The sequence below is a fragment of the Cyphomyrmex costatus genome, unplaced genomic scaffold (assembly GCF_001594065.2).
Source record: "Cyphomyrmex costatus isolate MS0001 unplaced genomic scaffold, Ccosl1.0 scaffold132, whole genome shotgun sequence".
NCBI lineage: Eukaryota > Metazoa > Arthropoda > Insecta > Hymenoptera > Formicidae > Cyphomyrmex > Cyphomyrmex costatus.
The window spans coordinates 1,295,324-1,312,672 of NW_017275304.1; the positions used below are offsets into that span (position 1 = coordinate 1,295,324).

The 17,349-nt window shown below is 31.2% G+C and overlaps 3 protein-coding genes across 3 annotated transcripts; 2 read left to right on the top strand and 1 right to left on the bottom strand.

Annotated features, from left to right (window-relative positions):
• Positions 1–9,646: 9,646 nt before the first annotated feature.
• On the top strand, positions 9,647–12,782 carry LOC108782639 (paramyosin). Its single transcript, XM_018550946.1, has 7 exons — positions 9,647–9,717; positions 9,797–9,869; positions 10,412–10,895; positions 10,965–11,964; positions 12,273–12,401; positions 12,475–12,633; positions 12,718–12,782. Exons 1-7 carry the CDS (start codon positions 9,668–9,670, stop codon positions 12,743–12,745), a joined length of 1,923 nt encoding a protein of 640 aa, XP_018406448.1. The 5' UTR covers positions 9,647–9,667; the 3' UTR covers positions 12,746–12,782.
• A 127-nt stretch (positions 12,783–12,909) lies between these two features.
• On the bottom strand, positions 12,910–13,936 carry lsn (vacuolar-sorting protein SNF8). The gene has a single exon (XM_018550947.1). The coding sequence runs from the start codon at positions 13,670–13,672 to the stop codon at positions 12,917–12,919; it is 756 nt and encodes a 251-aa protein (XP_018406449.1). The 5' UTR covers positions 13,673–13,936; the 3' UTR covers positions 12,910–12,916.
• Positions 13,937–14,367: 431 nt separating this feature from the next.
• LOC108782672 (ras-related protein Rab-30) lies at positions 14,368–16,010 on the top strand. The gene is made up of 5 exons (XM_018550997.1): positions 14,368–14,582; positions 15,205–15,288; positions 15,353–15,536; positions 15,626–15,777; positions 15,848–16,010. The coding sequence occupies exons 1-5, from the start codon at positions 14,496–14,498 to the stop codon at positions 15,956–15,958; spliced, it is 618 nt and encodes a 205-aa protein (XP_018406499.1). The 5' UTR covers positions 14,368–14,495; the 3' UTR covers positions 15,959–16,010.
• The last annotated feature ends 1,339 nt before the right edge of the window (positions 16,011–17,349 follow it).

Sequence of the window (17,349 nt, forward strand, 5' to 3'; positions counted from 1 at the left end):
TTATTTATTTTAATTAATTAATTTTTTTAAATTTAATTAATTTTTTTAGTTTATTTCATTTTTTACTTAATTTAATTTAATTTTTAATTTATTTTTTGAATGCAGACATTGTGAACAGCAGCTTAATGGACAAAACACTTTACATATATATATGTGTCACACGTACGAAAAAATCTTGAAATGGTCCCTTTTCAGGATTCGATCTCTAGATCTCGGTATTGGCTGCACCAATGTTATTCGGACTGGTTGTAATCGAAAGATACCGATGACATTATATAATAAAAGTGTTTTTAGATTTTTGGGCTTTTAATTTCTAAGTAATATTAATCTAAAGTTTGTAGATGTCAAAAGTCCAGATGAAAAGCTAGCGTCGCGAATTTGGCAGCGACATGAACATATACACGATGATGTTCACGCGTCAAGCAATTATGTCAAACGGTTATATTTTTATTTTATTCACTTGATGTCGCGATGCTATCGCGTCGTTTGATATTGTTGATTGTCTTTGATCAACAGAAATGCAATTTCAGAAATATATAATACACTATACACAATAAACATTTATAACCCCGAAACATGAGAATTTATAAATAAATTGTAAAATAAATTTTACTGAATATATCCAAATATTTATCAGATCTGAAACCGTTGATAATATCAAATCTCTATAAGTAAAATATCGCACGATTATTGCGAGATACAATATAACGTCTAGATGGAATTACCTTTAAAAGCTATTAAACAAATTAAATAAAAAATATCTTAACTTATTTTAATTTCAATAAATATGTATTAATTTTAATTTTACGTTAAAAAATTTTGACATTCCAAAAATTTTAATATTATCTACTCAAATATGCCATTAATCAACTCTGCGAGATAATCTATTTACACAATTTTTTGTTCCACAATGAAATATTTATTGAATCCACGACATTTTACTTTGTTTCAAGCTTTACTTGATTCATAAATCAAGTTACCAATATGTATAAATGAACACACTATAAGAGATTAATATAATATATACAATTACAAGAATAAATGTAATAAATATTCATTAACGTGTATCTCTCTTTTAAATAAAATAACTGACATACACTATGTCAACTATAAAAAATATGTGTATTGTCTTTCTTTTATTCCTTGATATATGTGTATTAACAAAATCTCTTTATTTTTTGATTGCCAATTTCTTTTTGCTTAGAATTTCTTATTTCATATTATTTATCGTTATTCATTTTGATATTTTATATATATACATGACAGAAATATATACATATATGTATATCATATTCTATTTTTACAAATTCATCATTTCACAATTTAAAATAAAAATTATTTATACTCACAGGTACGATGTGCAATAACGGAATTACAAACTGCGTTCGAAGCTACGTTGGACTGTAACATGAACAAATTATACAAATTATTACAATGCTTAAAATAATTAATATTCTAAAATATAATTGTTACGGTTAAATTTTTTATTTGTTTTTAAATAGAATTTATTAATATTATAGATTCATAAAAATAATTATATGGTACAATTTTCAAAAAGATCTTTTCTTTTTAAATTATGACATTCTCAAAAATATCAAAATGTTGAAATTTCGTAAAATAAAGTTTGAATCTTATACGCCATATAACTTAAATAATGTAAATTCTAAACATATTATAAATATACAGGTTATAGATAAATGTTCATTTACGAAATTAGTTGTATATACGAGTATGCGTACACGCAGATAATATGCTATATGGGAGAATATTATACTTGATATATTTTATATAAAGATTTTATTAAATTTAAACATCCTTTCTAAAGTATAGGTACATAATGTTAAAAAGCTTTTTATTTATTGCAGTGTTACATAATACAAAATACAGCATGATATGTTATGCAAACATTTCTGGAACAAATTATTAATTCCACACATATACGCAAGACACAATAATGGAAAAATGGAAATAACACATAAAATAAAATTATATTTAGTCTACATTGCTCCACCATTGCCCGATTTCTTCCTCCTCTCAAATTCCTCGTTGCACTCACATAACACCCACTCGCGAAACACGACTTATTACGGTCGCGAGCGAACTAATTATCGTAATACGATGATCGCGCGGAACTTTATACTCTGAAGTTAAAATTACACGAAGTAAAAAACGCGATGACTTATACACCGAAAACGCAATGTTCAAGTTCTTTCTTGAAACTCCACTAGAATCAACAACATAAATTACGTTGACCTGTATCAACAAATGTAATATCCAAATTCTATATGCCTAAAATAATTAATATTTCAAAAAATAGTTATTACACGTATTGAATCTTTTCTGTCCTCAAATATAAATTTTTATTAAAAGAATTATTCAATCTCAAAAAATTTTATTTTTCCAAATTATAAAGTTTTTGAAAATATTCAAATTATTAATTTTACACAAGATAAAGTTCTGATTTAAATCTTAAACGTATTATATTGAATATATGTAATATACAAATTACGTTCACCTACAAAATTAATTATACATATATTGATTTCAATAACAACAATGAAAAATAGATTGCACGATATTTTACGCAATACTTCTATTGTTAAATGCGATATACGTTTTCGTGAAATACGATATACTAAATAAACAGTTTAAAAGTAACGGTATTTTATTGCTCCAAATATTTAAGCTAGCGATTCGCATGTTAAGCCTGACACACGATGTTTTTTTGCTGAATCGTTTGCGCGTTTAAGTAAATTACTAGAAATTCTATACGTTCTATAATGCAATTCTAATAAAGGTGTGCGACGAATAGTTTGAATTCAAATCAAATAGAATCACAATGGATTTTATTCGAGTCGTTTTTAAATGTGAGAAATTTGAAACCAAAGAAATTTGAAATTTCAAATCATCAATGGATCAATTTTATTTTATTCATATTTTATTTATACCACTGTTTATTTATTTATACTTTTAATACATTTTTGTTGTATCATTTACTTTTAGATAATATAACATAACTTATAACATTAAAAATAATTTTTTTCGTTTATTTAAAAAATCTAGAACGTGTTATTGAAAATACTTTATTACTTTTAAATTAGCTTCCAATGTAAATCTGAGAAAATTGGATTCAAATTCGATTCGTTTTTTAATAAAAGAAAATTCGATTTAATGTAAAAATTTCAAATTCAATTCGTTTTCAAATATATTATTAAAGATTTGATGTGATTCGTTCTCACAAATGCTTGGTTCACACCTCTACTAATAATTTATTAAATCATAAGAAATCCAGCAAGAAAAAATGCAATATGCCAATGCAATGGCTTTACTCCGCATTCTCAAATTAGAAACGATAACTGATAAATTATCCTTGAAAAAAATTAATGCACGAGATATATTTCCGCGAGAATGATATGCTAAAGAAGTAATTATACCCCCAAAAATGGACTTTGGTGGCTCGGGATAAGAGACTTGTAGTGCCTTTCAGTTTTTGAACATGGCCGGAGACACTACCGCGTCTCCTGATAAACAAGTCAGCAGTAAAAATACCAATGGAACAATATACAACTCTCATTTCCTATCGCTTCGATGTCCACGTAACGGACGATTAAAGCTTGCAAAATAATCGTATCCATAAGCAGTCGCTTGTAGATCGTTAATTGTGACAGTTAATCTGACATGCGAATTGATATTCGCGAATTATTCGTAAGGAATAATCACATTTTGAAAACAGAATGACGATGCTAACACGCACGGAAAAGCACACTGCCGGCTTGCTCGAGTCGAGTGTCGGTACGTGAATGATAGCGCAATAACGTAGTGTAAACAACAATCCGCTCTACCTGCTCGTTGTGACTTTATAAAAACAAACGCCAAGACCGTGCGCCAATTGTTAACGGATTTGTTGTCTCTATGAAATATTAATTTTACAAGATACACATTTTAATTTTAAGTTTTAAATGTATATTGAAAATGTAATATACAATATATCAATAGAAATGTTCATTTACAAAATTAATTATATTAAGTTGGGGAAAAAGTACTTTTTATTTATACATACATGTATGTAAAAGAATCCTTTCCACCATTTGTTGTGAAATATTCGTTACAATTATACTAGATCATTCGATAGAACAAAATTCCAGCTTTAAGAATCTGTTTTATTTGCGGTATAATGATTTTTAGTTACGAGCAACAAAAATCAGAATACTCTTTTATTTAACTCGTGAATAACTTTTAGGAACAAAAAATCGTAGAAACATTTTTAAAAAGCACAAACAACGCGAACAGGCTTATTGTATTATATAAAATTGCTAAATAAAAATTAAACGTCCAAATAATATCACTTCTCAATTTTATTTATTTTTAAAATAATATATTTTAATTCTTACACATCTTTTTAAATAAAATAATTTTGAGGAATATACAGTCTATTTTACTCTTTGTCAATAAATTACTAATTTACGTTTACTTTTAAATATTATATAAAGTTTTTTGGAAGAAATTGCCCTATACAAATATTTTTCGCACTCACTGTATACTCCGTAAATGGCGTAAATCTAGGTCCACAACTTCGCTTTAAAAGCTCTTAAATCGTAAGCCGAAAAAGGTTAAGTGACATTAATTTATGTCTTTAAACTGTTCTTGCGCAGTCTTTAGTCTTTAACCATTAGACTTAAGCGAATTGTGCAAATCCAATTCTTACGGCCTAAAAACATAAGTTCTCTGACCGATATATCGTCACTTACAATTTACGGCTTACGGTTTACGGCTTTTTAAAGCAAGGTTATAGACCTAGATAAAATAACGTTAAAGAAGTAATTAGAAGTCGGCAGTAAAAATGCCAATGGACGAATATACAGCTCTCATTGCCTATCGTTTCAATCTCCATGTTACGGACGATTAAAGCTTGAAATAATCACTTCGATAAACAGCCGTCGCTTGCAGATCGTTAATTGTAATAGTTAATCTACCGTACGGATTCATACTTGTGCAAATTGTTCAAAAGGAATAATCGCATTTTGTAAAATAGGATGACAAAGCACGATGCACGAAACGTCAAGCCACTCGCGCTCAAGTGTCGGTACGCGAATGATAGTAGGTACAATGACGTAGTGTAAGCAATAGCCTGCGCCACACGTTCATTGTGACTGCATCACAAAAACAAACGCTAAGGCCGTGTATCAATCGTCGATTTGTTCTCACAACGAAACAATTGCGAAATAATCTTACGTTGAATATTTTCTGTTTCGTCAAATTCGACCTTTATATATAGAATTATTCGGAATGGATTCCAATTGTAATTATTCAATTATTTTCTAGGTTTATATCGTGCGAGATATTGTGTTTAAAAGGGAAAATAAAATATTTCTGATCAAAATCCACAAATAATTCCAAAAATAATTCCATAAAGCTGTCCAAATTTTGTAATGGCTAGAAGTCAATCAGCATTCACACCTATTCTTTTTCTTGCTTTCCTTTTTCTCAAAAGATAAAAAAAACAATAAACTCTGATACACATATATGTATACATATTAAATCTAATATATAAGTCAAAATAACAGAGCATTGCTTTATTTTATCGAGAAGATATTTGCGAATTAATTAATGATAACAATTTTATGTTGCATCTTTGTATTTCGGGACAAATAAAACTATTTTTTTTGAAGCTTTTTAAAAACAACATTAATAAATTAGGATTTATTTCTATAATTTATTTAATATATATAAATAATAAATAATAAAATTCATCGGTTAATTACAAAATTATATGCAAAATCATTAAAATAATTATGCAGTATAAAAAAGTTAGTATTCATTGAATTTCGCAATGAATTTCGCATTGAATACAATCTTTTAAAATATACAAAATATTATCAATAAAAGATCCCAGTAAACACCAATTAACAGTAACGTAACTAATAGTTATAATTTCCAACTCCACGATATAATTGTAATTTAACACATTGTACGTAACAGTTATATTGTGGAATAAGAAATTATAACTAACAGTTATGTTAATTAGTATTTCCTAGAATATCACGTAGTTTCTCATTAACTTATTTTCTCATTAAATTATTTTCTCTAATAATATGTTGCATATTATTGTACGATCTTAATTCAGAAGTGATAATAAACAAATTATACAATATAAAATTATATTTAAAATTCTAAGTACGGTGTAAGATATATTATATAAATAATATATTAATATTTACTATAATGGACATTTTTTAAAATGATATGTTTGATATTAATATTTGAAGTGTTAATAAATTTTCTATATTATATTAATATAAGTAAGAAAAATTTCTTTTTTCACAACATGATTTATATCTATACATTTGTCTCTTTTTATAATAAAAGATAATTACCTGTCCACCTCTTCGCTGTCGCCCTCTTCGCTGTCCCAAGCCTCCTCCTTCTTCTTCTCTACCGTCTCCCCATCTAGCTCGCACAACCTGCCAGCAAATAAATTATCAAATTCTATGAATAATATTTGATTGTAAATCATACAGAGTCGGTTATTCTATCTTTGGATGAACTATGTGGTAATTTGTCTAATGGACACAAGACGAAGTGAAAGAAGGAATGAAAGCGAGAGCGAGAGAGCAAGTAAATTGAAATTTATTGAAAGATAGAACAATCCAGCCACAATGTTATATTACCATAAATATGAATTATTGTTAACGAAAAGATATTAAATGTCATAAATATTTTATTAAATATTAAAGTCTTGAAAAAAATGTAAACTAATTTATAGACATCTTGTTTACAATTTATAAAATATAAAATGGCTCACAGAATGTAATCATCCCATAAATAAACAATTATTTAATTTTAGTGATAAGCAATAAATAAATTATAATTACACATATTCACCTTTTCACTATCGTCCGATGCCTCTTAAGCTTCTCTTACTCCTCCTTAATTTCTCGTTACCCCGTTGCTATTAATTGGATCGCACAACCTGAGACCAAATAAATTATCAAATTCTATGAATAATATTTGATTATAAATCATACATCAGGGCTGGATTGTTCCATCTCCGGATGAACTATGTAGTAATTTATCTAATGGATACAAGAAAGAGCGAGCGAGAGAGAGAGAGAGAGAGAGAGAGAGAGAGAGAGAATGAAAGCGAAAACAAGAGAGCAAATAAACTGAAATTTATTAAAATAAAACAATCCAGCCACAATATATTATAATGTTTATATTAAATATTAATTGAGTCGAAAAGATATGACATTATATTTTTTCCATAAATATTTTATCAAATATTTAAAGTTCCTTAAAAAATGCAAACTATAATTTATATATGCATTTTTTTACAACCAGTAAAATATAAAGTGGCGCACAAAATGCCATCGTCACATAAATAAATGATTATTTAATTATAAGAAATAAATAGTAATATACCTGTCCACCTTTTCGCTGTCACCCGATCCCAGGTTGCCTACTTCTCCTCTCGCGTCGCCACCATTCACAGTTCGTACAATCTGCTCGTAAAAAACGGATCCGATTACAAATATGCGCGCATTAATCATGAGAGACTACAATAATTGCACGATACTTCTGATATTGGTTTTACGCGTAACACATTTTATAATACCACGATGAGAACAAACATCGCGAGAAAAACGAAGATATGGAATAAATAATATTCAGTATATTAACGCGGCGGGAAGGAATCCAAAATGGCTATCGCGCGGGAAACTTCACGACTATCGTCTATTTTGCGCGTTTTCCGCACTTTATAGTAATTTATGCGATAAATTTCTATTCTCTGAACAATGAATAAAAGATTTCGTGGCTATCTCGTATTACATAACTGAATATATTTAAAAGCAAAAATGAACATTCTCTGTGGAATGCAATACCCGAAAATTTGATTCTTTCGCGTTTTATTCAATAATAGATTAAAAAGTAGATAATAATGACGTCAAATAATGTCAAAATGGCTCTAAAGTAATTATTGAAAATCACTTTTCTATCAGTCATGTTTCATTTTAATTTTTATGTTATCGTGTGACCTGAGGCCTGTTCTTTTTAACCGAACTGTTGGACGGTTTATTAGCTTTCTATCTAAATTTTTTGCAATAGAATCTTATTCTAAAGAGTAAAAATTGAGATTCTTGAAAAAGTTCAATTTTCAATCTTTAAGAGATTTCACAGAGTGACACTTACTCTAAAAGTTTCAGAGTTTCTTTTCACGTTGGAGATGAAAAGAGAAAAGATAAACGATATAAGAAGTTCGATCAGCTAAAAAGAACAAATCTTTGTTGTCCCACTTGAGTACCGCTTGTTCACAATAGACTTGCTCTTTTTAGCTGAACTTCTTTGCACGGTTCATCTTTTCTCTTTTTTTTTTCTCCAACGTGGAGAAAATAGGAAGAAAAATGAATTGTGTAAGAAAAAAAGAACAGACCTTATGTGAATCTCGAGGGGACAGTCATCGCGCGATTACGTAAAGCCACGATCGAATTTTGCCATTTTTTACATAAAAAACTGCATTTTACACAAGCCTTCATTATAAAATACGAGTAAATCGATTATTATTACGCTTACTAATTAATGAATTAAGTGCGTCGTGATGTCACTCGACTCGGGATCAATCCTCTCCATGTTAGCCTCGGTGATGGACGACGGAAAAGTTCGAAAATAGCGGCAACTTCAGTCAGTACGGCACGAGTCAGAAGTAATGTCTTAAGATACGTTTTCATAGCCGCTAAAATTGGTTATTTTAGCAATAAAAAGGATTACACAATCAAAATTGATGTTCATATTCGGCAATTTTGAACATGTGATCCTTTTGTTGCTAAAACAGCCAGTTTTGAGCGGCCATAAAAATGTATGTACTTTGATAAGGATGCGATTGGCCAATCGCGAACGCGTATATGTCGAGTGTGTTCGTTTTTCACTCTTATACTCTGGTATACAAGAAAAACACATATTTGATCTACTCTTTTCAAGTTTACGTTTATCAAAGAGAAACTTGGAAAGTGGACATCCCGGCCTTTTTCGTGTACCAAACTTCGTAGGGTAATATCCACGTTTTTGTGGTTTTTTTCCATACTATTACGTTGGTTAGACACGGACAAACAATCAACTTTGATTAATTATTCGTGTATATGTAATCAAAATTGATTATTCGTCCTTGTTTAATATAGTATGGAAAAAAAACCACAAAAACGTGGACCTATGAAATTTTTAGTACACGAGAAAGGCCGGAATGTCCACTCTTAAGTTTCTTTCTGCTTTTATACATTGTTCATTCATCTTTCCTTCTTTTCTTTCTAATGCGGAAAAAAAGAGAAAGGTTAAACGAATGCATAAAAAGTTCAGTCGAACAGAACAGATTACTTTAAATTATTATAAATTTATAACACATATATGTGTATACTAATCAATATTTTTTATATCGAATGTTGGTAACTACGGGAATTTTTACCGATAAAAATATACACACACCTCAATCAATATCAAATACGTTATATACGTTATGGTATACGGTATACGTTGCGTATCAATTATAAATGTGTGTTCTGTTTATACAACTATGTTACAGATAGCTGTTGATTGAATGGAAATAATTTAGACATCGATATAAATTTTTTTTAATAACTGATTTACCTTTTGTAAATTAATAAGTTTCGTAGAAAAAAAAATGTTTGAAACAAAAATGTTCGATTCGGAGTACAACGCGCTGAAACGCGGGTGAGTGTGAGGTTAAGAAATCTTGAATTTATGCTTTTAATGTTACATAAAAGATCACTATATTTCTTTTATGTTCCAGAGAACATCATGTTATTCTTCAAGAATATAATAACATTGTTGAAGAACTTAAACGAGAGTTAGAAACGTGCAAAGTAAGAGCTTATTTATTATTATGCTAGTTTAACAGTAACATGATATGTTCTTCCTTCCAATTGTATTTCTCTCTTATTCTTAAATAAATTATTTATTTAAGTAGAATATAAAAGTTATATGATATTAAAAGAATGTCATACGACTATTTAAAAATGATAAAAACATATCTCCTGAGTTATACGATTTTTGTATTTTATCAATACTACTATTCTGTAACTCTTAACGACAATATTGATTTTATTGCATTATTGTTATGCTGCGTTATGCAATATACTCTCTAAATTTTTTGGAGTAGAAACTTATTCTAAACTTATTCTAAAAAGTGAAATTTTAGTTAGTCTTGGAAAATAATGGCTTAATTTTTAGTCTTTAAAAGTAGGATTTCACTCTTCAGAGTGAGATTCATTTCAAAGGTTTTAAAAGATATAAAATTAGAGAGATATGATATAAAAATGACAATATAATGATACTATTATTAAAAGTTATAAATAGGGATCATGGATAGCAACAATTCTATATATAACACATCTATCTTTTACAGACAGAACAAGCCGACATTCGTTCTGAGCTACAAACTTTGCATGTTGAGAATAAAAATAGTAGTGATGCCATACGTGATTATATTTCACATGCTCATTCAGAGCAATGTGGTAATGAAGATGTACATAATAAAATAGTCATGAATTTGAAAGAGCACATTGCAGTCCTACAAATGGAGAAGGATTATGCGATCCATTTGTGGCAGATGTCAATGAAAGCTGTAGATACTTTAGAGCAAGAATTAAAAACTCATCCAGTAGACAACAGCGATGTCAAGTTTTACGAGGAGCAATTGAAAGACATCAGACAATCATATTCAGAAGCTATAAAAGCTTTAGAGAGTAAATTACTTCAGACTAAGGAAAATTTTACAAAGCAGCAATCAATGTGGATGTCGAGTAAGGAGACAATAGAAGCTCTAAAGCGAGAAAAACAGGAAACAGCAACAAGACTTCAGGAGCTTCAACAAGACTCTCAAAAGAAAGGTCAGTGATTTATAGTATTTAATTCAAGATATGAAAAAAAGAGATACAGTATGTAATTTTATTTAAAAGACAGGAATAGTCAACAGAAGATACAATCGTTAATGGAAGAATTATCTGCTGCAAAAGCAGAGGTACAAGTAATAAATCATTTAAAATCAGATTTAGAGAGGAGACTGAACGAGAGTAGAGCGAAAAACGAAGAAACAAAGTACAAGATGGCCGAAGCCCTTGATCTAGTAGAATCTGCTGTAAAAGAAAAGAATTTTGTACTTCAAAGAGAGGCTCAAATAGCAGAACAAAACGCCAGGTTGGAAACTCGATTGACCTCCATTACCGAAGAGCACGCCGTTAAGATGCGAGAGGAAATTGCTAGATTAAAAGATGTTCATGAGCATAATGTGAAGAAATACTTGTCAGAGATCAAAGAGCTGAAATCAGAATTGCGAGAAAAGGTGACACAATTGGATCGATCGCAAAGAGAGAGTAGATTGGCAGAGGAGGAACTGGAGAAGATGCGTCGAGATTCCGAGGATTTATTAGAAAAATCTGCCGCGAAGATTCTGACCTTCGAACAAGCATTGAAACAGACGGACTCCAAGTTGGAGGCTTGTAACGAAATATGCAAGAGACAATATAATTTAGAGATGCAGCAGCTGCGAGAAAAGATTGTTAATTTGGAAGAAAAGTTAGTAATTTCAAATGAAAGACTGAAGCAACTTCAACAACAGAACTCCGTGGATATACGAGATCGCATCAAGTTGGCCGATGAAAGGACGAAGGACGCGATCGATCACTATGTTAATTTAGAGGGCCAATTAATTAAAGCTACAGATGATAAGGAATCCTTGGCAATAGAATTGAAATCGCTACAGTCAGCTTTCGATCGCGAGATACATAAGAGAGATTATGAACGATGTTCGTTGGAAACTAAGATCCATGAATTAGAAGCGAATCTTTTAAAAGAGAATTATGTAACAGAGGGTAAATCGGACATTAATATTTCTCCAATGCAACATAGAGTCTCCTCGCAACATAGAGCGGATACAAGCAAACATACTTTGGATATACGGTAAATAATTTTATTATACAAAACATTTCAATACACCTATAATATTATACAACCTTGGCCAAAAGTATAAGGCACCTCCACAAATTGACGTAAATGTCCTATATTTAACAAAAAATAAATTTTTAAATAGCTATTGCAAAATACTATTTATATTTTTACAATAATATTAATACTTTGTTAATTCTTCTTTGGCTTTTGTTATCACCTTTTTCAAGAAAATGCAGTAAATTTTATATACGTATGGCCAAAGTTGTATTTACATAAAATAAATAACTTTCACTTTGGATACTTAAATTTATGTTTTCCAGATTTGAAAATATGGACTCCAATTGGCAATCTTTATTAACTGAGCAATTAAATAAACAACAAGAATATTTTGATAAGAAAATAAGAGAGATGACACAGCATGTGACAATTCATCAAAAATTAAGCAGAAAGTAAAAAAAATCTGTTTAAATTTATCACTATTTAAAATTTGGCTAAATGATCAAAATTTGATTTAATTTTAAGATGGAGAGATGAAGCAAAATCTTTGACAGCACAATTTCAAATAAAGTCTAAGGAATTACGTGGGAAAATTAGTTCATTACGGAAGGAGAATGCTGAATTACAAAAAGCACTTTGCAAACAACAATTTACTCAACTTAAAACAGATACTATTCAACCTAGGTTAGTATAAAATCTTAGAGAAATTGAGTCAAATCAAAATGATATCTTTTTATTTATATTTCTTTCTTTCTTTTGTGATTTTAGTTATATACAAGGATCCGAGACCAGGTGACAATGTCCTATACTTATAAGTATAGATCGATTGCAACACATCTCAGATATTGTAAATATTACAGACAGATTAGTTTTACTGACCAAAAAGATACAAACCTCAAGAAGCAACGTTAATTCTTTTTTTAAATTATTTCCTATCTATTTGATAACATTGATATTGATACTGAGTTCATTCTTTGGAAATAATGCAAGCTGTGAATAAACTAGGAAACCAATACAACGTCTCATCTTCTGCTTGTTTGTCCAACCAGGCCAGTCCTTCTTTCATCATGTGGTCCAAAGCCTTCTGCGCTCTGTCCTCCTCCCATCTCAATTCTTTACACAGAATAGACTTGGAAACATAGGCGTTTGTAGACAAGCTAGCTTGACTCAACACTGCAGTATGGTCCATGCTGAGTTCACCAGGTATCGACTGTACTAAGTGCTTTCCCCTGCCGATGGGAAGTACGGAGAAGCCATTCCCGAATATTCTCAATTTCTTCGCAGCAGCTAGCAGGTCTTCATTGGTGATCTCCTGATGTTCTTTTCTACGTCCTCTGGCCTGAATCAAACGCGTTCTTAGTTCGTCTAGCGATATCAGGCCACCGTTCTTGTAGTTCGTTGCCATGCAGACTTCAACGATCTGGACGGCTAGCTCGTAGTAGAAGTCGCCGATGCCCAACACCGACCAGAAACCCTTACCGGATGCCAAAGGATCCACGCCGATTGAGGCGCACATCTCCGTGAACTGACGTCGAAACTGCGCGTTCTTTTTAATCTCATTCTTGTATTTTGAAGCAAACTCCTCAAGATTCACGCGGAACGTCTCCATGTGCTTGGTCATCTGCTCGAACTGGTTTTCCTGGATCTCCGTGCCCTTGTCTCGGTACTTTTCCTGCTCGAGCTTCTGCTTTTGTATTGCACCTACTCCTGCCTTTCGTCTCATCTTTTCCTGACGTTTCTCCGATTATCAAGCTTAAATTTGACTGCTCGAAACTGATTTTGTTGTATGTGTATGTAGCGTCAAATTATCCTCAGTATATGTATACGAGTGATTTCGTTCTTTCACATTTACACTTCGACTTTCTATATCTTTCGCATTTTTCTGGCACTTTTTATTTATATTATGTAAAGGTCTTACAAAATATTTGTTTTTATTTGCTTACATCTTCGAGCAGCGAAAACGACAGATGATGTCAGAACTCTTCAGTCTCGGGAGTCCCATTGTTAATTTATCCAAGGTCGATGGTAGAAGAGCTGAGAGGATGGTGATAGATGGCGCCTCGCCAAGCCGGATCAGAACGAAAAACCGCGACCGGGAGAGCACGGGAGAGTGCAAGAGAAAGGCGTCTCCTATGGTTCGTCTAGCGGGGGTTACGGTCTATATACATAACCAACAACAATGTCGATCGCGTCCGAAGGCGACGCGTGAGTCGAGTGAAAATCGCGTGCAGCGGTGAGCGCGACGACGATGCTGAGGTAGTTGCCGTGGCCCCCTCTCTCCTTTCTTCCCTCTCCCTCTCTTGAAAGCGAAATCGAGGAGGTGAGCGCGCGCGCGCGTCCGTCCGTGTGTGTGCGTGTGCGTGCAGCGTGCGTGATATTCGCGCGGTTCGCTGTCGAGGTGAACGCTTGCGGAAAGTCGGCGGTGCCGCGGTTGGTCATCGAAGTCCCCCGTATTGCACGGATGCGCCGTCCTTGTTGAGCGGGCGACTCGCGAGCGCGGACCTTCACCGTGGACCCCCGCCTCCTGGTGCTGGACAGTGGTGAACATGGAGGACTACAAATTTCTCTTCAAGGTCGTGCTCGTGGGGAACGCCGGTGTGGGCAAGACCTGTCTGGTGCGACGATTTACTCAGGTGCGTCGACGTGACGTCTGGTCAACGACTGCTCTCTCTTTTTTTCTTCTCTCCTTTCCCGTCACGGGTTACGAAAGTTTTCCTCGAGGAAAACTCGCGAGAACTCGTCGTCAAGCGAGAGGCATTCTCGTGGGACTCCCCTACCTTTCCTCTCACGCACGTAGAATTCATGCACGAACGCGTTTCCCGGAAAGGGTGGAAAGTTCGTTATTTTATGCATTCTGGAGATGATGTCATCTGCATATATGGAACGTTACTTTGAAGCTGATTTACCGTGGTTTATTTGCCTGCGATGGATACCATTTCATGCGTTGTATTTTCAGTTTATGTCAGCTCATATGCCCCAAAACTTTCTAAAATCTATTTCCATTGGGTAATCTTTCATGTGATTCTCAAAACTGTAGTCATCTCTTATAATAGAATGGATTACTGAGCATTATTTTGATAGTATCTTTCTTAAGTGACATACATATGTCAAAATTACAAGTTGATAAAAAATACATTATTAAATAAATGGATATGTAATTCAACGGAGACATTAAAGCAATATCGACATGTTTAGTTTTAGTGTGATTATTTTATATGATTTCTATAATTTTAGTGTAAATATTTTAATTTACAGGGTTTATTTCCACCTGGACAAGGTGCAACAATTGGAGTTGATTTTATGATAAAAACTGTTGAAGTAGAAAATGAAAAAGTCAAGGTATATAATCTATATGCGACATGTGCATTAAATATTTATAATCTATTGTTGTTTGTTTTTTCAGTTGCAAATCTGGGATACTGCAGGTCAGGAAAGATTTCGTTCCATTACTCAAAGTTATTATAGATCAGCACATGCATTGATATTAGTTTATGATATTTCTTGTCAACCTACATTCGATTGTTTGCTAGATTGGTTGAGGGAAATCGAAGAATATGCAAGTAATAAAGTTCTTAGGATATTAGTAGGTAAATAAAAAACATAAAGATTATAAGTTAACGTGTGAGGAGGTGTCTCTCCTATTAATAAGAAATCATTTAATTTTTATGTTAATTAGGAAATAAAATTGATCGAGAAGATAGAGAGATACCGACGCACGTGGGAGAAGATTTTGCACAAAGGCATGGCATGTACTTTTTAGAAACGTCCGCTAAAGAGGCGGAAAATGTAGAGAGATTATTTATGGAAATAGCAGCTGAACTTATGGAGGTAAGCGAGTGCATTTTATTTAAGATTATTTCGTTTTAGAACATTTTGCAGTGCTCGTATGTTATTTTAGCAAGCACGCTGTAAGGAATTACCTCGATATGAAACGAATACAACTTCAATAAATGGTAAAACAACGTCAATCGGTGATAGTAGTAATTGCGGTTGTAGCAGACTCTTTTAAATAATTTTTATATGTTATATTATACCTTTTTTTATAGACACGGTGATTGAAATCGAGCGTATCAATATTTGATAATTTAGGAAACGTATAGTACACGTATATCTTTGATACACAATGTTATTGTTTAGTGTTATGATATTATATGCTACGTTGCTTTATACTATGTTGTAAGATATATTTAATATTTAAAACAAGAATTTAAATATATCATTAAGCAGTCTAGTTTTTAGGACATTAAATTTTTATAGATATATAGCGCAGTTTTACGCTCTCTTACCGCGCGTTTTATTTAATTGAAGTAATACTGCTTGATATTAAATTGTTTAAGCATTTATTTCCATTTGCAATGGAAATTTTATTTAATATAATTGTAGTATTTCTTTTTTGTTACTTCAAAAGTACAAATAGTTATTACCATAATGGATTTTGGTAACTTGTCCAAAATCTTATTAGTAATAATAAGATTTTTACACATCACACAAGCCTATGATGTATAAAGTTATTTCTAACGTGCAATACTTATATGTGTTTATCACAGCTATTTTGAAGAAGACAGCTCACAATGTGACAGTTTATAACAGCATGTTTAAATTAAAGGATAAATGACATTGTAACTTTGCATACAATAATCAATGAGAATAATTTTTGTTTTAACGGATTATTTGTTAAGGAATAATCTAGAGCAGTGATAACAAGATATTATTATTAAATAACTTTTAGCATTTATATGATCAGATCTTTGTTATATTTAATTTCTAATTTATGAATCTTAAAACAATATGTGGTCGAATATTAATTATTCTATATACATTTCATATGATATTAAAGTGTCTAGTCTTTCCCATTTCTTTTATACTTTATATATACTAATATACATATAATTGTTATAAGTAATACGTATTTAATTACGAATTTTTTGTTAGCTCATACTTTCTAATTTTTTTACATAATCTGTAGTTTATTAGTATTAATTATTACAGATTGTTTCTTTTATGTAAGTTGTATGTATGTGATTTCACTGAGGCAAACATTTATCTTTTTTTTTTTTACAGTAAAAAGAGATTAAATTAGTCTTTGAAATTGTTACATATCTAATGTTTATTTATCTAGTAATTCTCAATCAAATTTACATAAATTCTGAGAAAATAACTCTATGTGCGTTAGATGTTTATTATATAAAGAGTAAAATATTTTCCTTTCATCGATACCTGTAATTAAGATCTTTTTAACTTAATAATTAAGTTACACTAGTTATTCAGTTTGAAATTACTCCAAAGATTTTATATTACGAAAACATTTTGTTACAATTACATAGTGTAAGTTATTAATAATGCATAATATAAATCACGACTTGTAATAAAAATTATATTAGTCAAAACATATATATCAAT

Excerpts from the sequence above, each read along its gene's own strand:
- LOC108782639 (XM_018550946.1), top strand. The coding sequence starts at position 9,668 with ATGTTTGAAACAAAAATGTTCGATTCGGAGTACAACGCGCTGAAACGC. Across the intron at positions 10,896-10,964 it reads ACAAGACTCTCAAAAGAAAG|ACAGGAATAGTCAACAGAAG; the intron begins GTCAGTGATTTA and ends TTTATTTAAAAG. Across the intron at positions 12,634-12,717 it reads ACAGATACTATTCAACCTAG|TTATATACAAGGATCCGAGA; the intron begins GTTAGTATAAAA and ends TTGTGATTTTAG.
- lsn (XM_018550947.1), bottom strand. The coding sequence starts at position 13,672 with ATGAGACGAAAGGCAGGAGTAGGTGCAATACAAAAGCAGAAGCTCGAG.
- LOC108782672 (XM_018550997.1), top strand. The coding sequence starts at position 14,496 with ATGGAGGACTACAAATTTCTCTTCAAGGTCGTGCTCGTGGGGAACGCC. Across the intron at positions 14,583-15,204 it reads TGGTGCGACGATTTACTCAG|GGTTTATTTCCACCTGGACA; the intron begins GTGCGTCGACGT and ends TTTAATTTACAG. Across the intron at positions 15,289-15,352 it reads TAGAAAATGAAAAAGTCAAG|TTGCAAATCTGGGATACTGC; the intron begins GTATATAATCTA and ends TTGTTTTTTCAG.